This window comes from Mytilus californianus, unplaced genomic scaffold (genome assembly GCF_021869535.1).
Source record: "Mytilus californianus isolate M0D057914Y unplaced genomic scaffold, xbMytCali1.0.p SCAF_12, whole genome shotgun sequence".
Lineage (NCBI taxonomy): Eukaryota > Metazoa > Mollusca > Bivalvia > Mytilida > Mytilidae > Mytilus > Mytilus californianus.
Window position 1 is genome coordinate 40,302,148 of NW_026262604.1, and position 14,580 is coordinate 40,316,727.

Genomic DNA, 14,580 nt, shown 5'->3' on the forward strand with positions numbered 1-14,580 from the left:
ATCTGTACCAAGAACGCTCTGAATCATATCTTTAGACAAACCAAAATAAATCTTTTCATGGAGAATGTGGGTTTAAAAATATGATGATGTTATTAATTGCCAAATGTTAAAAAAAAATCAGCCTTGCATAATTCTTCAGTTATAAAAAAAAGCTGTTGATTTCTTTGTGATGTCAACTTACCACACACCCCATATCTGTATTTATTTATGCGTAAAATGAGTAAATAAATTAGATTTTCAATGATAAATAAATTAAGACAAACCGTACGTAGGCTTTAATTTTATTACTAGTACAAACAATTCTTTATATTTACAGATTTTGATAGTGACAATACACCAGATAGTATAGGGTTTTCAATAAAGCGAATAAAAATTTATGATGATCCTACAGCGCCTGGATATAAATATTCTGGCAATCACGGAGTGAATTCAATGCTCTATCTCCATTCAGAAGAAAACTATGATCAGTTTTGCTTATCTTACATTTTTACCTACAGAGACTTTGATAATGGTATTCTTGGATTAGCCTGGACGGCAGAGCCAGGAACGTCTGGTGGACTCTGTTCGAGGTATACGGTAAGATTCGTTAGTTCGAGGTTTACAGTAAGGTGCATTAGTTCGAGTTATACAGTAAGATTCGTTATTTCGAGGTATATGATAAGATTCTCTAGTTCGAGGCATACGGCAAGATTCGTTATTTCGAGGTATACAGTAAGATGAGTTAGTTCGAGGTATACGGTAAAATACGTTATTTCGAGGTAAACGGTAAGATTCGTTAGTTCGAGGTATACGATAAGATTTGTTAGTTCGAGGTATACGGTGAGATGCGTTAGTTCGAGGTTTACGGTAAGATTCGTTAGTTCGAGGTACACGGTTAGATGCGTTAGTTCGAGGTATACGGTAAGATTAGTAAGTTCTAGGTATACGGTAAGATTCGTTAGTTCGAGGTTTACGGTATACGGTAAGAATCGTTAGTTACGGTTAAAGATTGAGAGAAGTGTATACACATAAGCTCATAAAATCATGACCGTTGAAATAAGCCTTCTTTTTTAATAAATTGTAATATATTTTTTTTAGTTCAGCTTTTTTTGTTTGTAAGGAATTCTTTAGTCTCTCATATATATTATTTTGTTCTAAAACGATTTTGTGTACTCTTGAAAATGAACAAATGTAGCAAGTCGTTTCCTCTTTCAAATTAAAGTTACTTTAGTTTTGTTTATTAATGTTTCGCATACGTTGCCTGATGTTATACAGTATCCAATATTGAAAACATTATTATACAGGTAATATAAAGTATTTATTAAACAAATCTTGCAAGACCCCCATGAGTAGTCAAGGTCGTTAACCAAAAAACTCTCGTCGTCGTTATAGAATAACGCGTAGGGGCGAATTATCCCTGTTGTCCGGTGACGATTTGAGATATTTTGATATTTTGATATTTAAATTCTTGGATTATTATTTTATTATATTGCTTTTTAATGCATATACATTAGAATATACAAGGACTTATATCTTGGTTGTGCGCGTTAGATGTAACGTCATTGGCAAAATGTATTTTTGAAAAAACGTTAAAGGGGTGAAATTGGATGATTTATTTCAAATGTGAATTTATCGGTTTTTATTTAACATGGAAATCGCAATATTTCATTCCAACCAACGTTATAATTGATTTTTATCACAATATTGTGTTACATATCAGGCAATTAACATTTTTAGCTCTACACGGATGGACGTCTTAGTCTAAACACTGGTATAGTTACGAATCTTAATTATGGTAATGACGTCACCACAGCTGTATCATACGTCACGTTTGCACATGAGATTGGTCATAACTTTGGATCATTGGTAAGTTAACTATGTTTAAGTCTATTTTCTTTCAGTAGTTATCTACTGCATATTTAGTTTTATCGCACCTTTGCTAAATTCTGACGTTATGATTGGTTTAACGCCGTCATGTGGTGACCCCTATGGATCCGTATGGGTATGGATCCGTATGGGGTCAGTAGAATCCATATGGGGCTCATAACGTCACGTTAACAATTGATGGTGACGTCATCGATTAATGTTATTGTATTTCATTGCTCACCCAGTTGGACGGCAAACGAATTAATGGCTTCTAAGGTCAAGACATTGGTCACGTGACAAAAGGTCAGAGTTTACGGTTTTGGTAAACGTTCATGCCTCGTGGTTTTTCTACTCGGATCGTCTTATTTGTACTCGTACATTAATAAATATCAAAGCGTTCCATTTTTGAGTGAATAAGCTTCATTATTCTTTATAATAATTATTAAGAGGTGTTGTTAAAGTATTCTAAATTCACGAGTGAAGTGAAACTTTTTTTCTGAAAATTTGTGTAGGTCCACGGAAAATTCCTAATTATTCCTTAAATAGGTATGGTAACGTGTTGAGGGGTATAAAATATGAAGCAAAACCATTTTTTACATGAAATTTTCATGATAATTCATCCTAAATTCACTGGATACGAATTTGTGTCAGCTTATTCGTGGCGAAGTGGAGAACAAAGGGAGATAACTCCGTACACGCATCGTAGGAAATTGCAAGTTCACAACAGTAAATTTGAGTAAAATTAATGATTGTAGTTATATTTCGACACTTTCTTGAATAACTATTCAATATTTCATGTTCCTCTAATAATGTAACATTGAAATAGTCATGGTATGGTTGAATGTGGCATTTTTCAAGTACTTACAGGTTTTTGAAAACTTCCACAGGAGAAAATTATACACCGCGAACTAACTTTTCTCTGAACCTTGGACTTATTGTATATTTTCAAACACCCTTTTGGTAGATGGAATGATACACGTCTTTGTTTTATTTTCTTTGTATCAATATTCTTAGAAAGGATATGAAAATAAACTCAGTGTTTGTACATGTTTGGTTGTTAATAGAATAGTTTTTTTTAAATATAAATTTCACTCTAAAATTAAGACTTCAATTAATTTTTTGTATATATAAATAAGTACCTCCCCCCTTTTAAAATTGGCTGGATCCGCTCCAAGATAAGAAACTATATAAGATGTACAAGTTATGCTGCTCGCTCTTAATCAAGAGAAAAAATCTGAACATCCAAAAGCCCAGAAAGGGATTTAAACATTATAATCAAACACAAAGAAAACTGAACAAAAAACTGTATTGCAAACTGATATCATGTAGTTTACATCATTCCTATTATTACAAGTTTTTGATTTTTTTCCCTTAAATTTGAATTCAAAAGTCCTACAAACAACTGTTGAGTCTTTTAATTAAATTATTGATTGAATAATGTATGATTAGTTAAGCTGATCAGTAAATAAAGTCTGAAAATGCTTTGTTTAAAAAAAAGAGTGTTATTATGTCATAAAATATACTGAATCAACTTCAAATTTAATCCAAATTCATATTTAACTGCTCAAAAATGCATAGTCAATGGAACTACAAAACAAAAACTTGAGACTACTATAACGTAGAGATTGGTCACTTCCCATTTATAGTAGTTTCAGACAAAAAAAAAGCCAACTTAAAAATAGTATGTTCAGAAATTTTTTGAAGAATGGACAACAATGAGATATTTATTATTCTAATATCAGAAAAAATCTCATAGTATCAAATCAGAATGCAAGTTCTTTTTATTGCGATAATCAATTTAATCGCATTATTTACTTTAATAAAACCTCATGATAATGTCTGAATTTACAGTCATGACTTAGCTTGTCAATCTCTGCGCTTAAAAATTTAAGTTTCCTAGGCCTAAATGTCATGAATGTGGTTGAAATACTGACAATTCTGCTAACTTTTATCAAAAATCTCTTTTTTATGACATACATTACAATTTCAGAAAAAAGCTGCATAAATTATATACGTATCACATATCAGAATGCTAGTTTGTATCATCATGATTATTGCAATAAGTTGTTATTCAATTAATTAAAAAACATCACTTATTTTTGAATTGATAGCCCAAAATATTAATCTGGGATCAGTACATACATTTGTTTTTTTTAAACATCTATATACTGTTCATTAGCAGAGAATTCATTAGGGAACTTGTTGTAATGAAATTTTGCACAAGACACTCATGGCAGATCACAATTACAGTGGTCTTTATAAACATAATGACACAATTTTATTGTTGATATATGTAACCTGAAATCATTGCAGAATTTTTCTTTCAAATAATTTAATGTATGTTAGTCATTTAGTACTTTAAATACTTAACCTGTACTAAAATAAAGAGATGTGGTATGATAGCCAATGAGATAACAGACTAAAAACTATCCACCAGAGTCCAAGTAATGTGTGTGTCATGTCTGTTAGCAGTTATAGGTCACTTTACAGACATCAACAATGAATACATTTCATTGTTTTCAGGCAGATGAGGAAAAAGAGGAATTGTAGCTTTTTAGCTTACTACATGAGAATATAAGAAATATAATAATATAATAATACAAATAAGGAAATAAGAGAGACATACAAGACAGGACTACATATAAAGTGTTCCCTACTAATCATTAAAGGAGCTGCTGTATACTTAGAAAAAAGGATGTTGAGGACTTGGCCTCATCAAACAGCATTTTTAGACACTACATTATGGCCTATTGCAATCTGCCCTATTTGCTCCAACCTATAAGTATTAAAATCAATGCCTGGGGTGGGAATTAAACCCATGTATGTTCATATATACTCTATTGGTTTCTTTGTACATACATGTATATGAAAAATATCAAATGCAAACAAATACTGTAATGTAAATATGGTAATTTACATCATTACAATCTCATTTTTTAATAAGGACCTAGTAAAGGAAGTCCCTGAACCTAACTAGACCTATTTCTTAGGCAAGGTGTATTATATAACTCTTATTAAAATTAAAATTAAAAGTATTAAAATGCAATTGTAAAATTAATTTTATCTGCTGTTAAACAATAATAACACAATAGTGGTTATTTCTAAGTATTTAGTAACAACAACTTGCAATCTAGGTAAACAAACATCAATGATTGACCACGTGTTTGTCTGCTGTGCTTGAATTCAAAACGACCCATCAGGTTTATTTACACGAATTTTTGCTAAAGCAGACAGTTAAACATGTCTGTTTACCTTTAAAGTTTTATAAAAAATGCATTTGCTGTTATGACTTGTGTATGCAAGGAAATATAATGAAGATAACATTGATTTTTTACCGTAAAATTGAATACACAAACATTCCTTAGCTATACACACAAAACATATACCACTTTTGTAACGATAGATGGTAAACGTGGCGCTGTTTGTGGGCGTAAACATTTTACATACGGGTACTTTGTGTGTCAACAGATTGACCTTCATCTGTCAGATTCAGGCGTTTGCTGTTCAACTGACCCCCTGTGAATTTTACTAACGCTTTATGGATCCGTATGGGATCAGTAGCAAACCATATTACTTATAGTATTTGTTGGTATCCACATTCTACAGCCTATGATTGTGTTATATCAGTTCAGTGGTTGCATGCTATTGTAAAACATCCGTGATATGAATAATAAGAAGAAATAATCTAGAAAAAAATTATCTAGTAAAAAGAAGCTGATCAAATTTGTTTTTCCAATTTTATTCCGTCTTCTTGTGTTTGTGCGTTACGTTTATTTCATTGTTATTTATCGAAAATGATCTAGATGGTTCTTTTTGGTTTGATCAGCTCTTCAACGTTTGTATTAGGTTTTAGATTTCCAAATATATTGGCTTCGAGCATCACTGAAGAGACATTAATTGTCGAAATGCGCATCCGGTGCATCCAAATTGGAACTGTTAATGTTATTACTATTGTTGATAAGGTGATCCAGGATGTAAGAATTTGTCTGCAACTGCTTCGCCTTTTTTAATGATAGACATTCATTTATGTTTCAGCATGATGAGTCCTCTAATCCAACATGTGCCCCTGGCGGAACTGGTGGTAACTATATCATGTTCGCTCAAGCAACCGCTGGAACTAAATCTAATAATGTAAAGTTCTCTCCATGTAGTATATCATCTATGGCGCCAATGGTTGCCACTCGTGGTCGCGATACAGCTAATGGATGCTTTGTAGGTAAGTATCCTTGAATTGAAAGAAAAGAAGTAGTTCACATTCACAGGGGGAAATGGACCACTGACAGTTTCTTCCTCGTTTACACATCAATAATTCTAAAATGTATCATGTAAAAATCATTTGAGCTGCGTCGGATAGAAATCGACCGTATGCAAATAAATATCAGTACATCTGTTGTACCTTCTTTCAAATAGTAAAAATCACTCTATATGCAAAGTGTGTAACTGTTTGAAAATTGATATAACAACCCTACAAATCAGACCAAAATTTATCTTTTAATTTGTATTACAATGTTCCAAAATCCATCAAAGTCTTAAACATGTTCATGTATACGTGCACTTCATAAGGTCGATTTCTATCCGACGCAGCTCATTTTATAATCATAGATCTCTGCATTTTTATCTGTACAACAGGACGTAGCGCGCAGACTGTTAAAGACCATTCTTTGTCGTCCAGCTAGAAACAGTAGCCAAAAAAGATTCCTGTCATATTTTCATCCTACTCGAAATACGTGGTGGGTCTTATCTGATTTTTACAAGCGTCTTTGATGTGCTTACTTTACTTCCACAAGAAAAAATCCTTTGATGTCAAAATATCTAAATGTTAATTTCTGTGTTATCACAAGACAATCATGTATGTTCATTCTAAAGTACAGGATTGAAAACTCGCGCGCAACAGCATACTTGCAGACTGTGCACTCATTCTGAGATACTGGATCAAACACACAGGAATGTTTAACGGAAAAGTGTCAATCATATTTTGGTATTTTGTTTTCAACGTTTCTGCCTGCAAAAATACCTCAAATATTGCGGAAATTATAATATATTTACTAATGTATTTCCAGAATATTCTTCAGCCACATGTGGTAATAAAGTAGTGGAAAGTGGCGAACAATGCGACTGTGGTTGGGATGATGATTGTACAGATCCTTGTTGTTATCCAACACTATCAGCTACTGGTCCTGACTCAGCTAAAGCTTGTCAGTATAGAACTACGGCTACGTGTAGGTGAGTTCACATTACTAATCATGTCCCCCAGCTCTGTCATCTACTACTCCCGACTCAGAGAAAGCTTGCCAGTATGAAACTGCGGCTACGTACAGGTGATTCCACATTATAGGACATGTTCCCCAGCTCTGTCAACTACTGATCCCGACTCAGATAAAGCTTCCAAGTATTAAACTGGGGGTACGTACAGGTGAGTCCACATCATAGGACATGTTCACCAGCTCTGTCATCTACTAATCCCGACTAAGATAAGGCTTGCCAGTAAAAAACTGGGGGTACGTTCAAGGAGTCCACATTAAAGGACATGTTCCACAGCTCTGTCATCTACTAATCCAGACTCAGATAAAGCTTGCCAGTATAAAAGTGGGGAAAGGTGGGGGGGGGGGGGGGGGGGGGGGTAACAGAATAGAGAATAATGGACCAAGTGTACAGAAAATGGACCCAATGAATAAAAAAATAGAGAAAATTGGATAAAAAATAATAGAAAATAGAGAATAATTTATAATTAGATATAAAGATTACATAAATAAAAGGCAAAAAATATAATGAATAGAGAAAAATAACCTAAAAATTTAAAGAATACAGAAATGAAGGACCCCATCCAGAACCTCATAGAAGTATTATTTACAATATTTTATAACAGATATAACAGAAACTGGTTCAATTATTCTCATCAAAGATTGTTAATGCTCAGAAGACAGTACTTCGGCACTGACATGATCTATAACAAACCTTTCTCGAATTGGCCGTTTTTAAATTAAGATATCATTAATACACTAAGGTTTCAACTTCCTCAGGCAGAGTTGACCTTAAACGAATTTGGCTATTATATTTAGGTCCTCTTCAACTGTTTCGGTTCTTATAGATCATTGGCTTTCAAAATTTTGGCTTTCAACGTTCCTGATAAGTTAAATCCAGACAAGCGCTTCGGATAACGCATGAAATTTATAAAGCTTGACTTCCATTTAATTTTTTAATGAATTGCATAGTTTAGGAAAATATGCAATAAATATAAGATTTTCTGGATGATCCCATGAAGTGTTTTAATATGTCATTTTTTAAATCTTGCATCCGGTTGTATAAAAAATAAATAATTTTCATATTTATAAGTGTAATTACCTTAGGTTCAAAATAAACTATTGAAATATTATATGCTTTCGGAAAATCGATAAACATTGTTGGTTTCAATAGGTTTTTAATTTATTGGAAACAGCTTAAAATTGAATAACAGCATGGTCATATAAGTGCATTAGCTACGAGATATAAAAAAATGATAAATAAAATACTATTTTGTTTTTGTTCAATCATTTATGAAAGTGAAATAGTGAAATAATAATTTGCTTTTAGCAACAAGCTTAGTTCAATTTTGCCAAAATAGGTTAAGAAACATCGCTGATGAATTAATCACTTGCAAATGATTAATTCGACCTAATTGAATCCGTATTCATCTGACCTTCAATTTAATCCCTTAGCTAGAGGGGAGTTACTCATAACCTAGGCGTGTTTAGCTATTAAAACAGGAAAATAATATCAATATTGGAAGTGAAACAAGGGTAAGCCGTTTGGTTAAATGATTCGATCCGCAAAAACTCATTCTTATACAGAAAAAACGATGATTAACATATATGTTTGACCTATAATATGAAATCAAATAGACCTAGAAAATCCAATTGCACATGTTCGCTATCTGTTTATATCTATATTTATGTTTTTATCGGGTTATATGACCGTCGGCAGTCTTCAGAGGTCACCTTGATGGTTAATTAGATTGCGTCTACACTAAAATACACACGTTATGCTGATACGTATTATCGAGTACATGCATGAAAAATTGTTTATTTTATACTTTTTATAATTTGGATATACGTTTTAGTGTGTTATAGATCGAATATGAGAATTTGAGTCAAATCGGTGAACCCGAATTTGACAGCTAATGCCCCTTTAAGAGTCTTTTTCATTTTTCAAAGGTGGGGGGGGGGGGGGGGGGTAACAGAATAGAGAATAATGGACCAAGTGTACAGAAAATGGACCCAATGAATAAAAAAATAGAGAAAATTGGATAAAAAATAATAGAAAATAGAGAATAATTTATAATTAGATATAAAGATTACATAAATAAAAGGCAAAAAATATAATGAATAGAGAAAAATAACCTAAAAATTTAAAGAATACAGAAATGAAGGACCCCATCCAGAACCTCATAGAAGTATTATTTACAATATTTTATAACAGATATAACAGAAACTGGTTCAATTATTCTCATCAAAGATTGTTAATGCTCAGAAGACAGTACTTCGGCACTGACATGATCTATAACAAACCTTTCTCGAATTGGCCGTTTTTAAATTAAGATATCATAAATACACTAAGGTTTCAACTTCCTCAGGCAGAGTTGACCTTAAACGAATTTGGCTATTATATTTAGGTCCTCTTCAACTGTTTCGGTTCTTATAGATCATTGGCTTTCAAAATTTTGGCTTTCAACGTTCCTGATAAGTTAAATCCAGACAAGCGCTTCGTATAACGCATGAAATTTATAAAGCTTGACTTCCATTTAATTTTTTAATGAATTGCATAGTTTAGGAAAATATGCAATAAATATAAGATTTTCTGGATGATCCCATGAAGTGCTTTAATATGTCATTTTTTAAATCTTGCATCCGGTTGTATAAAAAATAAATAATTTTCATATTTATAAGTGTAATTACCTTAGGTTCAAAATAAACTATTGAAATATTATATGCTTTCGGAAAATCGATAAACATTGTTGGTTTCAATAGGTTTTTAAATTATTGGAAACAGCTTAAAATTGAATAACAGCATGGTCATATAAGTGCATTAGCTACGAGATATAAAAAATGATAAATACAATACTATTTTGTTTTTGTTCAATCATTTATGAAAGTGAAATAGTGAAATAATAATTTGCTTTTAGCAACAAGCTTAGTTCAATTTTGCCAAAATAGGTTAAGAAACATCGCTGATGAATTAATCACTTGCAAATGATTAATTCGACCTCATTGAATCCGTATTCATCTGACCTTCAATTTAATCCCTTAGCTAGAGGGGAGTTACTCATAACCTAGGCGTGTTTAGCTATTAAAACAGGAAAATAATATCAATATTGGAAGTGAAACAAGGGTAAGCCGTTTGGTTAAATGATTCGATCCACAAAAACTCATTCTTATACAGAAAAAAACGATGATTAACATATATGTTTGACCTATAATATGAAATCAAATAGACCTAGAAAATCCAATTGCACATGTTCGCTATCTGTTTATATCTATATTTATGTTTTTATCGGGTTATATGACCGTCGGCAGTCTTCAGAGGTCACCTTGATGGTTAATTAGATTGCGTCAACACTAAAATACACACGTTATGCTGATACGTATTATCGAGTACATGCATCAAAAATTGTTTATTTTATACTTTTTATAATTTGGATATACGTTTTAGTGTGTTATAGATCGAATATGAGAATTTGAGTCAAATCGGTGAACCCGAATTTGACAGCTAATGCCCCTTTAAGAGTCTTTTTCATTTTTCAAAGGTGGGGGGTAACAGAATAGAGAATAATGGACCAAGTGTACAGAAAATGGACCCAATGAATAAAAAAATAGAGAAAATTGGATAAAAAATAATAGAAAATAGAGAATAATTTATAATTAGATATAAAGATTACATAAATAAAAGGCAAAAAATATAATGAATAGAGAAAAGTAACCTAAAAATCTAAAGAATACAGAAATGAAGGACCCCATCCAGAACCTCATAGAAGTATTATTTACAATATTTTATAACAGATATAACAGAAACTGGTTCAATTATTCTCATCAAAGATTGTTAATGCTCAGAAGACAGTACTTCGGCACTGACATGATCTATAAGAAACCTTTCTCGAATTGGCCGTTTTTAAATTAAGATATCATTAATACACTAAGGTTTCAACTTCCTCAGGCAGAGTTGACCTTAAACGAATTTGGCTATTATATTTAGGTCCTCTTCAACTGTTTCGGTTCTTATAGATCATTGGCTTTCAAAATTTTGGCTTTCAACGTTCCTGATAAGTTAAATCCAGACAAGCGTTTCGGATAACGCATGAAATTTATAAAGCTTGACTTCCATTTAATTTTTTAATGAATTGCATAGTTTAGGAAAATATGCAATAAATATAAGATTTTCTGGATGATCCCATGAAGTGCTTTAATATGTCATTTTTTAAATCTTGCACCCGGTTGTATAAAAAATAAATAATATTCATATTTATAAGTGTAATTACCTTAGGTTTAAAATAAACTATTGAAATATTATATGCTTTCGGAAAATCGATAAACATTGTTGGTTTCAATAGGTTTTTAAATTATTGGAAACAGCTTAAAATTGAATAACAGCATGGTCATATAAGTGCATTAGCTACGAGATATAAAAAATGATAAATAAAATACTATTTTGTTTTTGTTCAATCATTTATGAAAGTGAAATAGTGAAATAATAATTTGCTTTTTGCAACAAGCTTAGTTCAATTTTGCCAAAATAGGTTAAGAAACATCGCTGATGAATGATTAATTCGACCTCATTGAATCCGTATTCATCTGACCTTCAATTTAATCCCTTAGCTAGAGGGGAGTTACTCATAACCTAGGCGTGTTTAGCTATTAAAACAGGAAAATAATATCAATATTGGAAGTGAAACAAGGGTAAGCCGTTTGGTTAAATGATTCGATCCACAAAAACTCATTCTTATACAGAAAAAACGATGATTAACATATATGTTTGACCTATAATATGAAATCAAATAGACCTAGAAAATCCAATTGCACATGTTCGCTATCTGTTTATATCTATATTTATGTTTATATCGGGTTATATGACCGTCGGCAGTCTTCAGAGGTCACCTTGATGGTTAATTAGATTGCGTCTACACTAAAATACACACGTAATGCTGATACGTATTATCGAGTACATGCATCAAAAAATGTTTATTTTATACTTTTTATAATTTGGATATACGTTTTAGTGTGTTATAGATCGAATATGAGAATTTGAGTCAAATCGGTGAACCTGAATTTGACAGCTAATGCCCCTTTAAGAGTCTTTTTCATTTTTAGTTGTCGCATGTTTTGTATACAATTGAGATTTTGTCATCTAATTTCAATTTCAAAGGTTTAAATGATATTACCTATACATTATAATCCGATTTAAGGATTTATGATATGTGACATCGTCACGAAGACTATTTTTTTTCTTTGCAGTCCCAGTGAAGGAGTATGCTGTAATCCCACTACTTGTTCTAATTATCTACCATTAGATAACAAAGTCTGTAGGACCAACTCATCTTGCCTTGATGAAGCAATCTGCAAATATCCTTTTACAAATATACTAGCGGACTAGGATCTGCCTACCCTTTTGAAGCACCTGAGATTACCCCAAATTTTGAGTGGAGTTCGTGTTTCTCAGTCATTAATTTTTTATGTAGTATTTAGTTGCCTTGTTTGTCTTTTTGTCTACCATTAGATAACAAAGTCTGTAGGACCAACTCATCTTGCCTTGATTAAGCAATCTGCAAATATCCTTTTGCGGACTAGGACCTGCCTACCCTTTTGAAGCACCTGGGATTACCCCAAATTTTGAGTGGAGTTCGTGTTACTCAGTCATTAATTTTCTATGTAGTATTTAGTTGCCTTGTATGTCTTTTTGTCGTCTTTCGGTTTATGCCATGGCGTTGTCAGTTTTACTTCGACTTATAAGTTTACATGTTCAGTAAAGGCAGAAGTCTGTAAAGTTATGTTGAAATTTAGCTCTTTTTCAAACATGCTTGTTTGAAACTACACTTGGTTTAAACAAGGAACCACGACAAAGCCTGTGTTTGCCGCCTAATGTAGAACACAAAAAGAAGAATTAATATATCAAAAAGCATTTTTAAAATGTTTAAAAGACATTCGTGTGTCAGATATCAGTATTGATATTTCTGAAATCTCTCTTGGATAATTGGCCTTAACCATCTGACATAATGGAACAAACTGCAAGATGTCAATAAAGGCACGTTATGGAACAACCGTTTCACAGATGATATCGGATATGTTCCTTATGTCGTAACTACAATACCCTCCCTTTTCACGAATGTGACTTACCGAATTAGACTATTTACCGGATGTGTAATAACATAAGCAAAACGACGGGTGCCACATGTGGAGCAGATCTGCTTACCCTTCCGGAGCACCTGAGATCCCCCCCAGTTTTTGGTGGGGTTCGTGTTGCTTAGTCTTTGGTTTTCTATGTTGTGTCATCTGTGCTATTATTTGTCTGTTTGTCTTTTTATTTTTGGCCATGGCGTTGTTAGTTTGTTTTCGATCTATGAGTTTGACTGTCCCTCTGGTATCTTTCGTCCCTCTTTTTGAGCTTTTGTCATTGATATTTATATTTAGATAGGAATATTACCAATATCCAAAAGACAATCGATTGCAAAATGTTTTATTTTGGCAAATTAGTGCGTGCAAAATACAATATCCATCGTCATGGTACATACATGTATGTAGATAAAATTCGTCCAGGACAATTATGACCAGATCATATCATCATACTTATTTGCCGATCAAATAAACATAATTTGTATATCAAAGAGGCAAACAAATGATGACTCTTATCGTACTTGCTCCTTTTCAAACTTGTGCTTGTATGAACCAATTATATGATATTCAATAGTTTGCATCTTGTTTTGCTTAATGTTTGATTATTTAATTTTAAAAACTTGTGTGGGGAGCTTTATTGTTATAAATTAAAATAATTGATTCTTAATTTCAGGGAAAAAATACTTGTTTCAGAATGGAAGTAAAATTAATAAATTCAATATTGAATTTCTTAAAAAAATATCTGGTTCCTGTTTGTTATTGTAGTTGTTTTAATTTTCGTTCTGACGGAAAAAAAGTTCGTCCTGGAAAAAAAACCACGACCCCCCTTTTTCCTCTAAATGAAAAGACGTTGTTTTTAGCCATACTCAAGAACTCGAGTTAACATTTTTATTAGAAGTTTTTGCAAATACAGTAAATGTCGAAGTATCTGTTATGTCATCTTTTATTAATAAGTGCATTTAATCGCATTAGACTAAGCTGCTTTGCAAACTATAGAAAATGTAAAATAAGTTTGACTTCGACTCATAAATAACTAAATTTAATGAATAGTGACTACCAAATGCCTCTATTGTGAAACATAGTTCTAGACTCTATTTGGTTGATGTTTTACTATTCAATTGCTGCTGATTGTTATAATTATGATCCTTAACACATAAACTGGTGGCCTGACATGTCCAGATTCCACAGAATCAGCCAATGGTACCGTCTGTGATGATGAAAAGGTTTGCTATTTTGGGGTAAGTCAATGATATTTAAGTTCTATCTTCAACATAAACAGAAATTTAAATACACATTTATATTTTGCAGTTGCTGGGTTACCGTTTATTCATATTAAAGATTAAAACTAACATTTTAATTTGTGAAGATCTTTTGTAGA

The 14,580-nt window shown here is 32.2% G+C and overlaps 1 protein-coding gene across 1 annotated transcript in view; it reads left to right on the forward strand.

The window, feature by feature from the left end:
• Window positions 1-14,580, forward strand: part of LOC127721066 (disintegrin and metalloproteinase domain-containing protein 10-like) — a 41,775-nt gene that overhangs the window by 20,721 nt on the left and 6,474 nt on the right. The window contains exons 7-12 of the mRNA XM_052227748.1: window positions 317-576; window positions 1,717-1,845; window positions 5,881-6,061; window positions 6,906-7,068; window positions 12,327-12,434; window positions 14,362-14,440. Of these exons, the coding sequence (XP_052083708.1) occupies window positions 317-576; window positions 1,717-1,845; window positions 5,881-6,061; window positions 6,906-7,068; window positions 12,327-12,434; window positions 14,362-14,440 (920 nt within the window). The remainder of the gene's footprint in view (window positions 1-316; window positions 577-1,716; window positions 1,846-5,880; window positions 6,062-6,905; window positions 7,069-12,326; window positions 12,435-14,361; window positions 14,441-14,580) is intronic.